The sequence below is a fragment of the Echinococcus granulosus genome (assembly GCF_000524195.1).
Source record: "Echinococcus granulosus chromosome Unknown EG_S00105, whole genome shotgun sequence".
Classification (NCBI taxonomy): Eukaryota; Metazoa; Platyhelminthes; class Cestoda; order Cyclophyllidea; family Taeniidae; genus Echinococcus; species Echinococcus granulosus.
In genome coordinates this window covers 88,966-103,976 of record NW_020170485.1, presented here as the reverse complement: position 1 = coordinate 103,976, position 15,011 = coordinate 88,966, and the positions used below count along the sequence as shown (strand labels likewise).

The 15,011-nt window shown below is 43.7% G+C and overlaps 1 protein-coding gene across 1 annotated transcript; it reads left to right on the top strand. All coding sequences in view use genetic code 11, as the record gives it.

Moving 5' to 3' along the window:
- Window positions 1-363: 363 nt before the first annotated feature.
- On the top strand, window positions 364-13,516 carry EGR_08390 (Leucine-rich repeat serine/threonine-protein kinase; the record flags this gene model as incomplete). Its single annotated transcript, XM_024497639.1, has 17 exons — window positions 364-426; window positions 502-789; window positions 1,004-1,268; window positions 1,328-1,479; window positions 1,581-1,714; window positions 1,822-1,932; window positions 2,140-2,485; window positions 3,387-3,677; window positions 4,070-4,465; window positions 4,536-4,883; window positions 5,131-5,265; window positions 6,116-6,380; window positions 6,528-6,858; window positions 8,041-8,331; window positions 9,374-9,642; window positions 12,323-12,445; window positions 13,314-13,516. 17 exons carry the CDS (start codon window positions 364-366, stop codon window positions 13,514-13,516), a joined length of 4,011 nt encoding a protein of 1,336 aa, XP_024347943.1.
- Between the last annotated feature and the right edge of the window lie 1,495 nt (window positions 13,517-15,011).

Below are 15,011 nucleotides of genomic sequence, written 5' to 3'. Positions count from 1 at the left end.
CACCTATCCTAGCGCTTCGCTGATACTTAATAAACAGCTTCAGCATAGAAGGATTTATCAGTGCGGCATCCCGGGTGCCCCAACTTTTCGGAATCGTAAATGATTGTTGTAGTGAGATCATTCTTCCAGAAATCGTCCTCTCTTTCGTAGTTGCAGAACAGTCTAGGCATCGTTTATTTAAGGGCCGACATTCTACGCAGGAGCGATTATTATAGTGGTAACGGTGGATTGTATAATCACTGACCTACAGGTGATTGGATGGTCGCCTTTGTAGGGTCCATAACATTCATTCAAGTGTCTTACTGCTGAGCAATTGAGCATTTCAGGTGGCAGTACCATAGAAGTACCTGAAGCTTTGTGTAGATGTCGGAGAGTTTGACACCTTCTTTGACAGAATGCATTGCTCATCATTACAGGTTGTTTCATGTACTTAGTGTCATTGTTAGCTGGTATCTCGATAAAAGGTGGTGTCTGAAGTGGTCGACTGACTTCTGTGTGTAGTACGACCGCGAAATCATCTGGTTTAATGGTAAATCTCTATATTTAGAAGACGATTTTTCTTCTACTCATAGGCATCTCTACAACCTGGCTAGCATACCGCCGAAACTGAGATCCAGTCTTCTCTGTCTGGAGATACCACCAAATGCTGACGAAGGTGGTTCGTCAATTGGAAGTCTTCAGTGCGGATGGAGTCTTTCTCGACGGGGTATTCAGCTGACCCTCGCTGGTGGTGCTGTGCCGGTATTCACACTGGAACAGGTTGGGAATCGTGTCTCCCTTGTGACTGCTGTGAGTCATGGCGGTGAAATATCTTCCACCTATTTTTATGCATCCTTGTTTGTTAATTTCTGTATGCATATCATGTAATTAGGCAATCAATCACTCAATCAGCTGCAGGCTTGTTTGTTAAATGCTTGAATTTGTCTTGTGAGAAGTTAGTCTAAATTTGTCTATTTATCCCCAAATTGCATGCCCATCTATCTATTCTTTTTCATCAAAATAGTCCCTTGAGGAGACAGAAATCGCAGTGGAGGCGAACGAAAAGATCGGTTTGAAGGACGCTTGCCTAAATGAGGATGAAGGAGGGAATATGACGGGTGATGAAAAGAGTGCACTGGGAGGGCTAGATGAGATTGACTATAAAGGCTGGAATCTCCGTCTCTTGCGCTTTTCCACCGGCTCTTCTGAGCAATATAGGGAGCACTTGCGTGGTATTGAAGTATCTGCAGTGGACGTGAAGGTCGACAAACTAATTGTTGAGCCATTTGGTATGTGTCGGTTGGGTCAAGTTGACGGTATTTTTGCCGATTTTTTTGTCGTGTTCTAGATGACTTTTCCAAATACTGTCTGATCCAGCTGCACATGCCTTCATTCTCGATTTTCTGGCCTGAGTATCGTGGTACGACAAAGGAGAAGAATTCCGCGAAGTCCTGGACTCTTGAGCCTGATCGTCGTACACTAACTCAAATTTTGACGAAGGTTAGCATTCTGCAGCTCAGATATAATGTCAGGTTAAATTTAGAATTTAAGGCAATTCTTTACCATGGTTTTTATTAATTACTACGTAAATTTTTCTGAAGATCGTGCATCACATTGACTGCCTCTTATTGGACTGGTATCCTGACCTTGGGACGCGATTTAACCAATCAAGTAGCGGCGAGTATCTCGTGCATCGCGTTATTCCCTGCACTGACTGCGTTCGACCACCACAAATGTAGGTCATATTTTGAGGAAAGATTACATTGTGCTGAAACTTTGCTAGTAGCCACATTATTTTCATTAAAAGTCATTTTGGCGATTTCTGTTATTTTTATCCTGTAGAGAAAATGCTGAAATAAGAGAGGTTGTGTCTACTCTCGATAGCGTTCTAAATGCCGAAACTGGGAACAGAAATGATACCAGTGATGAGTCGCTAGAATGCCGCGAGAAAAAGTAAGATCATTTCAAATGTATTTTTGGGAAAAAATTGCCTAATCTTGTGTCCAAAGTTATCTACATTGTCATTTTCAAGTGGACAGTTTCTTTGAATTAATCAATACTTATGAGGAGTTTTTCAACCTTACCTGGATTGTGCTTTGGGGTGTTCAGGTGTTTTTCAATCCAAAACCAAACCATGTAATGGTAATCTTTTGCCTCAAGACAACGCGTGGTGTACGGCGTTCTAGTAGAGGAAATGGTTCATTGGCTCCTGACACCTGCACGAAAACAGCCCAATGTCGGTGCCCTTGGTCGCAATGAATCGCTTCCCTGTCCTGTCCATTCTGACCCCAGTAAAAGCCCTACTCACTACGGCATTTCAGCACCCGATCTTCTTTTAATGGATGTAAGAGAGGATATGCGAGTATCGAGCAGCCGGGTGATGTTGGAACGATTTTTGGGCCGTGGCACTTTTGGTTCTGTGTTTGCTGGCTCCGCCTTCCTCTCTGGCTCTTCTTCCCCCGCCAGCGTCACTTCCGCCACCGATTCGATGCTTAATCTGGTGAAGGTGGGTACCTACTTATGGAGTATTTGAATAGCAGGAATTGGGAGTTGTGAGTTGTGCTGTAGATTTGATCGGCGTGTTGAAAACTTAGTTAAAGAGAGCCGTCCTCTAGTTCCCCCATATTGCGAATGGACAGATTTTGAATAGATGGATCTGAAATGGACAAATTCAAGAGTATCTCTATCCGAGATAGAAGAAAGAAGGGCCAGTTAATTAGTTCTGGGTTCTCGTATCTGTAGTGTGCTAGAGATAAATGGAGCAATGAATGGTTGAATCTGCAATGGGTGAAAGAATAAGTAAATAGTTGAGTACAATATGAAGTGTTTAGAGATGGGTGGTAATATGAGTTAATGAACCGATTCCGAATGGATGCATTTTGGAGTTGATATTGAGTGGATTAAAGGAGAAAGGAAGGCCTCCAAGATGGATGTGGGAAAAAGGAAATTGGAGTTAGGTAAATTTTGAACAGTTGGGAAAAAGTTGGATTAAGGGAGAGTTGACTGATCCAGTAGCGTTGAGAAGCAAAATGATTAATTAGATCCGTGTGAACGGCTCAAGGTTAAATAAATGACGACTAGGGAAATTTAAGGTGAATGGAAGGAGGATGGGTGATTTCTGAATCAACCATTAACCAATTTGTGGTAATAAGTGAATTTGGGAGATGAGTGATGGAGTAGGTTTGTCTAATCTGGATGCAAGTATGAATCAACAGATTTGTGATGAGTGAGCGCCTGGACTTATAGGGAATACAAAGATGCACAGGTGGATCTGTGGCGATTGATGTGATAATTTGCTGACTGTCGGGAAGTTTATTTTTTTCTCTTCATCAGCTAGATCATTGCAGTTAACAAGCCTTACTACCAATTCTTCATTTAAGAGAAATCCATTTTTTCCCCTCTGTTAGGTCCCTGTGGGAGTGAAGATTTGTTCACCTATCAATCCGGAACAGGTAGACATTCGTCTGAGTGATTGGCAGCCCTATACTGAGGAGAAGGAGGAACAAGGAGCGGGAACAACGGAGGAGGGCGGAGGTGAGGCGGGAACGGAAGCAAAGCCCACAAGTTCGAATACTCACCAGCACTCTCACCCCAACCGCATGGATCTGGCTGACCTTAGAGTGGCGTTAGCGCTATACAAACAAGAGAGGCGGCGATGGTCGTTGCAACCGGTTGAATCGTGCTACACTGCGTATCAAGTGGGTGATGGTTTTGGGAATACCTAGAAGATTTGATTAGTATTACCCAGCCATAGAATTATAAGCAGATATATGCGTATTAATCTATGCCTTCATTCATTTCTCCATAGCGGACTCATTCTTCTAGCTAAATATCTATTTGTTCATTTACTCTTCGTCTCTTCATTCCAGATTTACCCATTTACCACACACACATCTACCTGCTCTTCCTTACATTCATTCCGCTATCCATTCATCTATTTGTTTTGACAGCCTGGTTAAAAATCATTTTAGATACAGACTGATAAACTGACAGACATATAGGAGTCAAGAACGGAAAATTGTTGTACAAATAGTTCTCCTTGCTCTGTATTTACTATACTTTTTTCACTCTTCTATCACTGGTTTTTAAGGAACTACGCTCTGAACTCGCCGTTCTCATGCGAGTCTGTGAAGACAGTACTTCTGCTCCCGGTATCACCATCGGCGGCGGTTTCAGCGCCGCCCACGAACTCCCATTTCGCTCACAAAGTAGTTTTCGCTCTCTCCGACGCGGCGTCGTCCGTCGCAGTGCGCGCAGTCACGCGCGTCCGCGGCTCTTCTCTGCTGCCAACAGCATCACATCCGCGATGGTGGGTCACCACTTGCTTTCTTGCATCGGCGTGGTCTCGCCTCGCCCCCTCTCTCTCCTTCTACCCCTAGCACCCCAGGGCAGTCTCTCTGATTGGATGGAGGAGATGAAGAAGATCTATGAAGCGGATGGCATCTACCCAGTTCACCAGAACACCCTTACGATGGTGGTGCATCAGGTAGGGTTGATTGGATGGTTGGGTGGGTGGATGCCAACGTTATCTTACGACTGATCATCAACTTAATTAGGTCGCCACTGCGCTAGCCTATCTCCACCGTGTGCGTATCGTCTATCGAGATTTAAAGCCCGACAATCTCCTCGTCTGGCACATGCCTCCTCCTCTTACCACCTCCACAACCAACACCACAGGGACGCGCAGGGAGCGATGGGGATGCACTCTGACCACTTCCACTCCCGCCTCTAATTTCGAAGGCAGTAGAGGGGGCGGTCCCGGAACGGTGCAAGTTGTGTTAGGCGATTTCGGGGTGAGCAGGTGGAGAGCGAGTCTAGACGGCTGTCGCGGCTATGTTGGCACTCCCGGATTCATGGCACCTGAAGTTTTGGCTACTCTTGGAGAGGAGACTTACTCACACAAGGTGAGCCTCTTCTGATTGATCTTAAATACATGTTTATTTTACGCGTTTTTAGCGTTCCTCTGGTAACTTTCATCACTGATGGACAGACATTTTGATGTTCCCATTCGCCCCAACTTCATCTGTCAATTCGCCTACCTATCTGTCCCAACTCTAACCATCTGTCCCGGATCCATCCACCTTTCCCATCTCTTCACCCTCTGTCTATCCTTCTTGTATCCATCACTTTTCTGAACTTTCATTTTCGCAGGTGGACATATACGCATTGGGCATTCTGATGGCTAGCATTGCTAAATTTCAATTGCCCTATCGCGGTTTCACAAACTTGCGATTTCAGCTGAATCAACACATCCTCTCCGGTGGCAGACCCGATATTCCGGCTAAGGTTAGTCCACTGCTCCCATTACTCCTTTAAACAAGTTATTTTATTACCCGTTTTGTTGCATATAGAAGCCCACGTACTATCAGTTTGCCATCTGTGCATTGGTGCATATCCCAAGTTGAATGTATAATTACTTTCCTCTTGCCTTGACCTCAACTCCAAACTCTCACCTGGATTATTTCTGAAGTTAAAATCACCTGGTAGAAAGGAACTTACCACCCGAAACGTCGGAAAACTTACCGTGTTTCATGCTGTGCAGCAATCTGCCTGTTGATGTTTTCCGTCGTGGTCTACACTGCTTTGTCGTCAATTATTGTGGCAGCCTTTTACAATTAAACCGGACATTTCATACGTAGCTGATGTTGTTACAATTGCTTTTAAGTGACACTGCTGCGACGCTTTTCGTAGTTTTATTCATTATTGTAACCATGGCCTATCGATAGGAGTAGATAATTTCTCTTCACACCACTGTACTCAAATGACATTGAAATAGCAACAATTACCGCAAAATTTACGGACGATCATTTGGTCATTTCCAACCCCTGTTAATTAGCATCGGCAATGCTTCAACCAGAACCAAGTTTTCATTCGGTTTCAGTTTTAATGTTGATATTCGTCCAGTGCTTTACACTCTGGGTGGCTTTGAGTCATCGAGAGCCACATTGCAAAAAACAAGCAGAAAAATAGAGCGCCAGACAAAGAAACGGGGGGTTTAACGAATGGATAGAGTAGTGGGCAAGTAGACGGATGGAGGAGTAGAAAGAGAAGCAGTGGTAAGCTAGCAGACAAACCCACTGACCTCGTTAAGTGCGTTTTATTTCCCTCCTCTTTTTTTCTCTCCGTATCCGCCTAGATCAAATCTCACTGCCCAGCGGCCTACCTGGACTTAATGAGCCTCTGCTGGTCCCACGAGCCCCAACTGCGACCTGAGGCCTCCTCGATTGTTAAGGTCACACAGCGCCCACTTCCTCCACCTACGCCTCCTCCGCTGTCGGAGGTGTCCGGTCTCCAGTGCTTGCGACAGGCACGCCTACCGATGGCGGTGGAGACGGGGTTCGAGGCGATCCATAATGTCCAACGCGTGGATGCGGTTGAAGTGGTCACCTGTGCAATAATTGGTAAGCCTCCAGAGGCATTTGAAGTTGTCCAACTTGTTTTGAATTTTAATCACGCAGTTGAATGTGCAATTAGATCGGATAGCTTCCAGCTACAACGTATTTACGCATTTATATAACTTTGAAGTCGCTTTTTGTCTTTGATTTCAGATTTACAAGGTCGCGTCTGGATCGGTGGTTACAGTGTCCAGTCAGAACCTGATCCTGAGAGGTCAGGAGATGCCTTTTTCGAGTCCACAGCTCCCAATCGTATAGGACGATTGGTGGCGGTAGTGGAGACGCTGAATTCCACCTCTTGTGGTCTTGCCTGTTCTTGGACGTCTCGACGGGACGGAAACCAAGGCCAACGGCACCACCATGTACCATCACCTTCCTCACTTCCGCTTAATCTATACGATGGGGGACATCCGGTGGCACTGTCAGTGGATGCCGACGGACATTTATGGTGTGCGGATTCAGTGGGAAGGCTGATGGCTTTCAGGTAAGCGACTCACAGAGAGATAGGTGACGATACTGGATCAGCAAAGTTATACTTTCTCCCATCTGTACGCACCGAATTTAGTCCTACTTCATTGATTCATTAGTGTGTCACACATATATCTACCTTCTATGTATCCTTTTATCCTTGTGTCCATCCGTCCATTCCAGATCCATATATTCAGTCATCCACTCATCTGTCTACTTCGGTTCTATCCATTTATCCGTCTTTACAGCCTGGCTTCATGCATCGCTCCCCAGTTTGCCAATTCATCCATCAGACAATCGGCTCAGAATTTGTTGTACAAGTCGCTTATCTTTGAAATTCATCTAATCCATACAACTCCCGTCTGTTCACTCATCTATCTATCCATCCAAATCGGATTTATTTATTCAACCGGACTGCTTCCATCCATTTCTACCCTTTCATTTATACACTAACTCGAGATTTATCACCTTCGTCTTTCTTCATTCGTCAATCACAGATCTATCCATCCGCATCTCCATCTACTCATTTCTTAACCAAGACTCGTAATCGATCCGTAGATTAAGGAATGGCTACGCATTAATTTCGTCAGCTCCATCTCTCCGATTAGTTACTCGTACCTCTCTTTAAAAAATCCACCTATCTCATCATCCATTCATAAATTCATCTACCTACTCAATAGTTTCTGGCCATTTTCTCCTCTCCTAGCACGTTCGACTATCCCTACTCCGTAAGCCTCCATTTCGGATCAATTAACCCATCTATGCCACCTTGAACCCACCTATCTGTCCTTGATCTTTTCCAAAATCATTATGGGCCTGTCTATCCATTTCAAGCTATACCACCCAGTCATTTCTTTTCCTTATTCTCCCAAATACATCTACCTATAACCAGCTGCCTTCTTCGTCTTCTCCATCTATTCCTAATGTCGGCATTCATTTATTTATGATCCACCAATCTGTTGCTCTGAATTTGCGAACTTTGATTGGCCGATGAAATCCTATTTGCCAGTACAAGTTTCTCCTCCGACGCCTCTTCGTCCGTTCAAATTCACAGTTTTATTCAGTACTATCAAATGCTTATCCTTGGAATAACGTTTACTGAATAGGTGCTCGTTATTACTTACGATGTGCAACAAGACTTAGAAGATCATTCAGTGAACTCCTCTGAGTGAGCATTTGTACCTGTTTCCTCTCGAAGCATCTCCTCGCTGTCTCTGTTGGCCTGTACATCTTTGACCAAAGCTTCACTATCTCCCATGGAAGGCGACTGCATCTGGATGCTCAGTGTAGACTACCGCTCGGTGGTGTTGGGCCTTTCGACGGGGTGGATCTGCTCTGCTTGCCTTAATGATGTGGGCTCTGCTGACTCTGCTGCCACTGCCGTTGGTATTGTCATCACGTGGTCGTTCAACAGTCTACGACAGAGTAGACGCGTGAAACAGCTTTCCAGCTCAAACCTCTACTTATGTGGCGTTCGCGTCTCGAAAGGGTGAGGATTTTTTTGGCTTTTTTTGCACGAATTTTAATGGCTCGTCTTTTACGGTTGTTTGCTAATCCCCTTCTTCCGTTTGTCTTTTTTTGCATTCGCTTAACAACCTAGCTCCATCTCAGATCCATTGATGTGCACTTACAAAGGCTCATTTTTGCTTGTGGCACGAATCCATCCACTCCTTTCAATGTCCAATGCGCGGTCTGTCTATCTATTGATAGTGAACACTTCTATTCGTCCGTTGATCTTTTCCTGATTTGTTTTTTTTCAAATTCATTCACGTGACCATCCATTCATCCCTCTTTCCTTCGCCATTCAGTCCTGACACACCTAGCTATTCACTCCAAACAACCTGGGTAGTTGTGTAGATTAGGTTACTGATCATCTGCCTCCAATTTTATTCACTAATTCCTTACTCCATTCATTCATTTACCGCTCTCCACCCACACTCCATCTATTCGCTTCGGATTGGTCACTTGGTCTATTCCTTTTTCGATGGCCCTTCAACTGCCTTCCTATTCAACCCATCTAACCAGCAATCTGTCCATCAAGTTGTTCCTTCATTTGGCCATTCATCCATTTCATCTTTCCCTTCCCTCTCTCTTCTCTCACCTCACCTATTAATCTAACCTTTAACTCATCTCTTCAGTTTTTGTTCTTCCTGATGTTCCACCTCGCGATGCATTCTTTTGGTTAATAAATTAATACTTCTCTCTGTCCTCGTAGTTTTCCTACCTTAGATGTCATCCAATCCATGCACCCACCTACCTCCATAATTCATCCACCTGGGGTACTTCCATCCATCTGTCCTGCACTCATCCCTCTTCCCTCCTACTCTCTTCCTTTGCAAAGACATTTGTTGATAATTTTACCTTCGACCTTCATAGTAAACAGAAATCCAAAGGAAACTGGTATAAATAGCTTCTAAAACGGACCATTACTTCTTGGGATCAAATGTTTCATACTCGAATGCGATTTTTCCCCCGATTAATGTGCAAACGTCGGTTTTAACTTCAGTGCATCATTTTATTCTCACTCTTAGACTTCTCTGGCTGGGCGGGACCTCTTCCACTATTACGGAGCTTCAGCATGTGGATGAATTGGACACGTGGCAGCAGACTGCAACATGGAAGGCAACAATAGCGGCCCCAACTGGTGCCGCATCGTTGGCGGTGGCAATGAAGACGTCGCAAAAGCCACACAACTGCGGACGCCTCTGTGACCAGTCACCAGCTGTGACCTGCATCACTTCAAATTGGGATGGTAAAGAAGGTTCAGCCTTGGATAGGGCTTGGACATACATGTATCCTGGTAAGGATTCCTTAAAGATAACTCGTAGACGCACACTTTGCATCCATCTATCCAGGATTTTCAAATGTTGACTTATTTACCTTTTTTTTAATTCATCTCACCTTCACCCATCCATTTTATATCCATCTCTTATTTATTAATTCATCCCACTATCAACTTCTTTACTTATCATCGGTTTTACCTCATCTTGCTCTTTTATATTTTTCTTTCTACTTGTGCCATGGTAATAATCTTTAATTTTAATTACTACATCAGTTCACCAATTATCTCGTCTGTGTTTGCCTTATGCATTAAAGATACAGCAGTCAGGTGGTGATGAAATTCCTCGGTTCATCTTTGGCACCGACAGACAATTTGCTCGTAGAGTTGTTTTAGCGAGCAGTCAATTGGATGTTGTCAATTCGGATTGATCTAAATGGCTCACTTGCAAGCTACTACCTCCTGCGTAGTTTAAGGCCAACAAAAGGAAAGATGATTCCTGGAACACGTTTGAAGAGTACGATTCTATTTTAGAATTGGTTAATGATAAACATCTCGTATTCTCGCATAGTGTTAATATGAGGTCAAATCCCTGAATTATCAATTTATTCCACCAAATAAAGTGGACCAATGGCTGCTGAGTCGCATCCGTGGTTGATTGGCTGGTGATTAAGTTGGTGGTTAAAGGGATGCACGTTTGAATGAATGGATGGTGAGACAGAGAGATGGATAAGTAGGATAGCGGGACAGATGAATGTGTTGGCAGATGCTTAATAGTTTAGACGGACCCGAGATGGTTGAACAAATAGCTGGGGGATGAATGAAGATATGAATGAAAGAATGACCAGTTGCTCCACTGCAGGTCTCCTTATCCGGCTTTGTTTGACCAGTAAAGAGCAAATGCATCTGTCCGCTTCGGTTGGTTGGTCAGACCTTGTGGACATGCTTTTGGTAATTAATTACGGGATGACTAGTTTGCTTGCAGCCCTCTATCCTTCCGATATTTCTTATAAAATACAAATAACTCATGTTCTTCCGTTTACCTTAAATGAAGGATTTTGCTGGGGTTTATTTAAAACCTGATATGCATCAAATTCCAGTGAAACCACCTCTTTATTAACCGCAATTGAAAGCATATTTTTATCGTGCGCTCATTCGGAGAAGTTGAACTCGCATACTTTCCTTGTTTTGAATAACTTGACACAACTTGGAGGACTAGCGAAGTCGTGGCAAGAAAATCCCACTCTCATCCTTACAAGGCAACACAGGACGTCGTATCGTCGCAGCTCGTGCTCATGAGAAGATTTCCTACAGTCCCTTAGGACGAGAGGATGGTAACGCCCCATCCTCCTTGTTCAACGGATGATAGTTCTCCAGTTGGCGATTAGCATCCCTTCTTGGCTACGCTGGAACGTGACATGACCATACATGAAATGGAAGAGATGGCTGGGAAGAGTAAAAGTCATAGGAATAGTTTGGTTCTTGGAGACATTTTGGTCATCGTGATTGGCTAATGGGGATTATTGGAACGAATAAAATGTTTATGTTTGTCATCGAAAAATCCGCACGATTTCATTTGTTTGCTTTATCAAAATATTGTCATTTTTGCTCCAATGTTCTGTGGGTCATTGCTTGTCAACCTATCGAATTTTCTTCAAAAAAGTTTCTTAACTGATTGACGATATCCGAATTAGACTGCTCCAAGCGCGTCGGGTATAATACATGGAGCAACTTTACCATTACTGCGATGGAATTATCCACTTGTGCATAAAAGTTCACGTTCTCTGAATGAGTTACAAGCAACTATGGCGTTACAACAGAATGCGGAAGTAGCTCCGTTATCTACGCAAGGGAAGGGCTCAAGGGGGAGGTGGGGGAGACCTTTGGCTGAGCTCCGTGGCCACCGGTATCTAGGCCGAATTGCGAGAAGCCAGAAAGTTTTCTTTGAACGACCAACAATTTTAATTGATCGTGTTTTTTAAATGAAGGGAATGGGTTTTTGGGGAACACAAATTGTATTTACTGTTTTGAGGTCGTCTTCTGCTCTAAATTCAATCTTTAACTGCTATTTGGACCTGGAAGATTTACCAGCATGGCTAAATCACTCAAGGAGACAAATGGGCTTAATTTATCATCGGTACTCACCGTGTCCAAACTTTTCAATGTTTCCAATGTTCGTGAATGATGATTTTACAATGCCACAGCGGGTGGACTTGTCACAGAAGTCACTATTGTGTTGTTACAACTGTAAATGGGGTCGTCACTGAAAGCTGCACGATCATTCGAATGTCCTTCCGTGGGTGGACTTGGCCCTTCTCTCCTCTCCTTGAGGTTTTCTAAATGACTAAGTGTCGACACAATTTTGTATTCATTGCTCGCTGTTCTATGGTCATGCACCCACTACCACTATTGTCAGCCTTTCTCATTTACTACTTTAGCCACTGTCCGGCTGTTATGAGTTATGACAGCCTACAACTCCGTGTTGTATCACTACGGTGGCTTGTCTTCCTGTCACAGATCTGTCAAATTAATAGTCTAGGTTTGACCCAAAAACTCCCTCCATTATCCACATTTAAAAGGCTTGGCTGTTGTTAGATTTGCTTAAAGACCCAACCCCTATTATAATACGGACACAAATATTGCTTCCTTTCCTAACTGTATTTTTAGCTTTCTGATTTTTCCCCTCTTTGTGGATTTCTAGATGGTGAAATTGTCTGCTGGTCAGTTCATACGCGGACCCCACTGCAGTCCGTGAAGCTCGATTGTGGGGGTGAAAATCTCCACCTTTATGACAGTGCCTCTTCCACCTCCTCCTCCGATATCGGTAAGACTGTTCTTCACTTCTTTATAAGAAGAGAAATATTTTTTGTAAGTAACTAGGAATCTCGTTTTATGACTAAGTACTGATCTGAGAGTTCTTAGGATCTGAAAACCCGAAGTTGCATTCCTTTTTTGCGATGAATTGGCATGACATTCTGTGAACGAAAATAAGGGGAAGACTTCGCTAAGTTCGTCAGGTAAACACGTAACTTTACTTTTATTTTACTTGGAGAATGTGATAATTACTTGACGAAAATTGTTTTCCAAATTTGACCCACAAAGAAATCTCATTAGTTGCGCTCCTGTCTTGGCTTTGAAAGATTCAAAACAGCAAAGGAACATGAATATTTCTACAGATAAGAATGCTGGCAAATTGAATCGGCCTTGTCGCGGTTTAAACACAGCTAAAATCACCTCTCATCTCAATTTCTGGTTTGGAAGTTGGGCAGTTGTCAAACAATGAATGCCATCAATTAAATCACTCACGAGGCAGGATGTTCCTAATGCACTGTCTGGATGTTTGACGGTACATCTCCTTCACGCAATGTCCAGTCTCGTGTTTGACTCATTCTTAACTTGAGAAAAAGCCGTGCGTAATCCGCGAATGAGGTTTTTTTCGCTTCACACATTTTTACATAAAAAGTCAGAAAGCTTTTTTTCCAAGACCCCACCTTTTCCGGTAAAAGTATTCGAATAAAAGAAATCTGTGCAGTTGGACTGCTGATGTGACTGCAAATGGAGTTGGAATTTAAGATGAGTGGATGTTTCCGTCTACACGAACTGGAGATGTTGGAAGCCGCTCCACCAGTCTCAGGTCAAATCTTCCTCCCGCGTGACAGCAATTCCTTGCAAAAATTATATTCATCTATCAGAAGTCTGCTTCTCACTGAATCTCCTCATCGCGGCAACATTCTCGCCTCATCAAACGCCATCGTTCATCGCCTGCACTGGTCGGCTTCATAAAGATGCTTCCAAGGCAGGAGAGTGGTTCAAGGACGTATCGGCTGCCAAAAATTTGCTGTCATTGAGCAACATATATTTTGATTTGGTAACTCTGGATGCATGTAGGATTTAGAGCTGGGGGGTTTCAGCGGTTGCAAAGGCGAAAATATCGGTTGCAGTTTATTTTTCTACTGCCTCTGTAGCTTATGAAAGGCTACAAATTCGGCATTAAACCGGAGATTGGGGCGGGGGCAATCAAATAATTTTCGGTGGTTTTTGATCGGAAAAAATTGTTGGTTGTGGAGGACCTTTTGAAACCTGTTTTACTCGCTGAAATAGCGACCACACCCTTTGCATAGGCATATCAAGTCCTTTCAAATTAGGACGTTTAGTCGCTATTATCTTCAAATTAAGGCCTGACTTTCGCAGCTGACGTAAGAAACCTAGTCCCTATCCTAAATACTTCTGCTTTTAGTGTGCCTTTATTTTCTACATTGTCTACTTTGTATTTTTTGCTCATCTAATGCCAAGAGAAAGTCAGTTGCATATGTGGATGCGTCAGGACGCCCTTTATGAGGGGTGTCGAAAAGCAGCTAACAACGAATTGGTGCTCCTTAAAGCTCATTGCGATCTGCTAATGTATAGCATGGGGACTGTGGTTGGTAGGCTTTCATCGCGATGTCCTCTTCCCAATTGACATCATGGAATTTGACCGAGTGTTCCATCATACCTCACATCAAACCGCACTGCAGGCTGTCCTGTGCATCTTAGCCCAAGTGATATCTCCAAATAGCGAATAGTGAGTAGTGAATACCCAATCGCAAAACGTCCTTTCGTATCTTTATTAGGAACGAAATATCTTCCCATTTCAGTGTGATGCAGCATCCACCTTGAAGTGATTTTACCTTCATCTCTATCACCATCTCTCGGCTTTATATTTTGATATTGGCTCTCCCTTAAATGACTGTAATGCAGCATATGGGACAAGGAGCTTCTGCTGCAGCGCTGTCAGCGGATGAAGGTAGATCCGTAAAGCAGACACGCTGGCATGACATGCGTCAAGCCAGTTCATCTGATATATGAGTACCAGGAAGGTTCAAGGTAGGGTGAAGAGAGAGTGCAGGGAGCATGTAAAAGGGTGCCGTGCCGGTAGGCCCATACGTGTCTGCGTGATGCATCCATGTAAACGTGCGAGTCATTGCAGCAGCCTAAATGTTCTGTAGTGAGTCTTTACTTGGGCAGAAATAATTCCCTACTCTTGCCTAAAGTTCAATTTTTTTCCCACTCGGCATGAGTGGCATCAAAAGTGGAATATCTAAATCCCGAGCATACGTTCAACCTTTCTCCTTCGTAGTGAACTAAATTTACGAATTTAGTTCTTATGCAAATTACGTATTTTCCACAAAAAATTGTCTGGGTTTTAGATATTAAGTGTCCCATTTCCCTAGCAGTCTTTTTTCGCCTGTTCCAAAGGCACTGGAAAGGCATTTTTCCTACCACCTACACTATCTTGAGCCGCTGTCGCGGATGGAATTGAAGCCATGTAGCACAGCGGAGACTAGAAGTGGAACTATGAGAGAGAGAGAGAGAGGAGGCGATGATTTGGCTAGGCAACAAATACGAAAGAG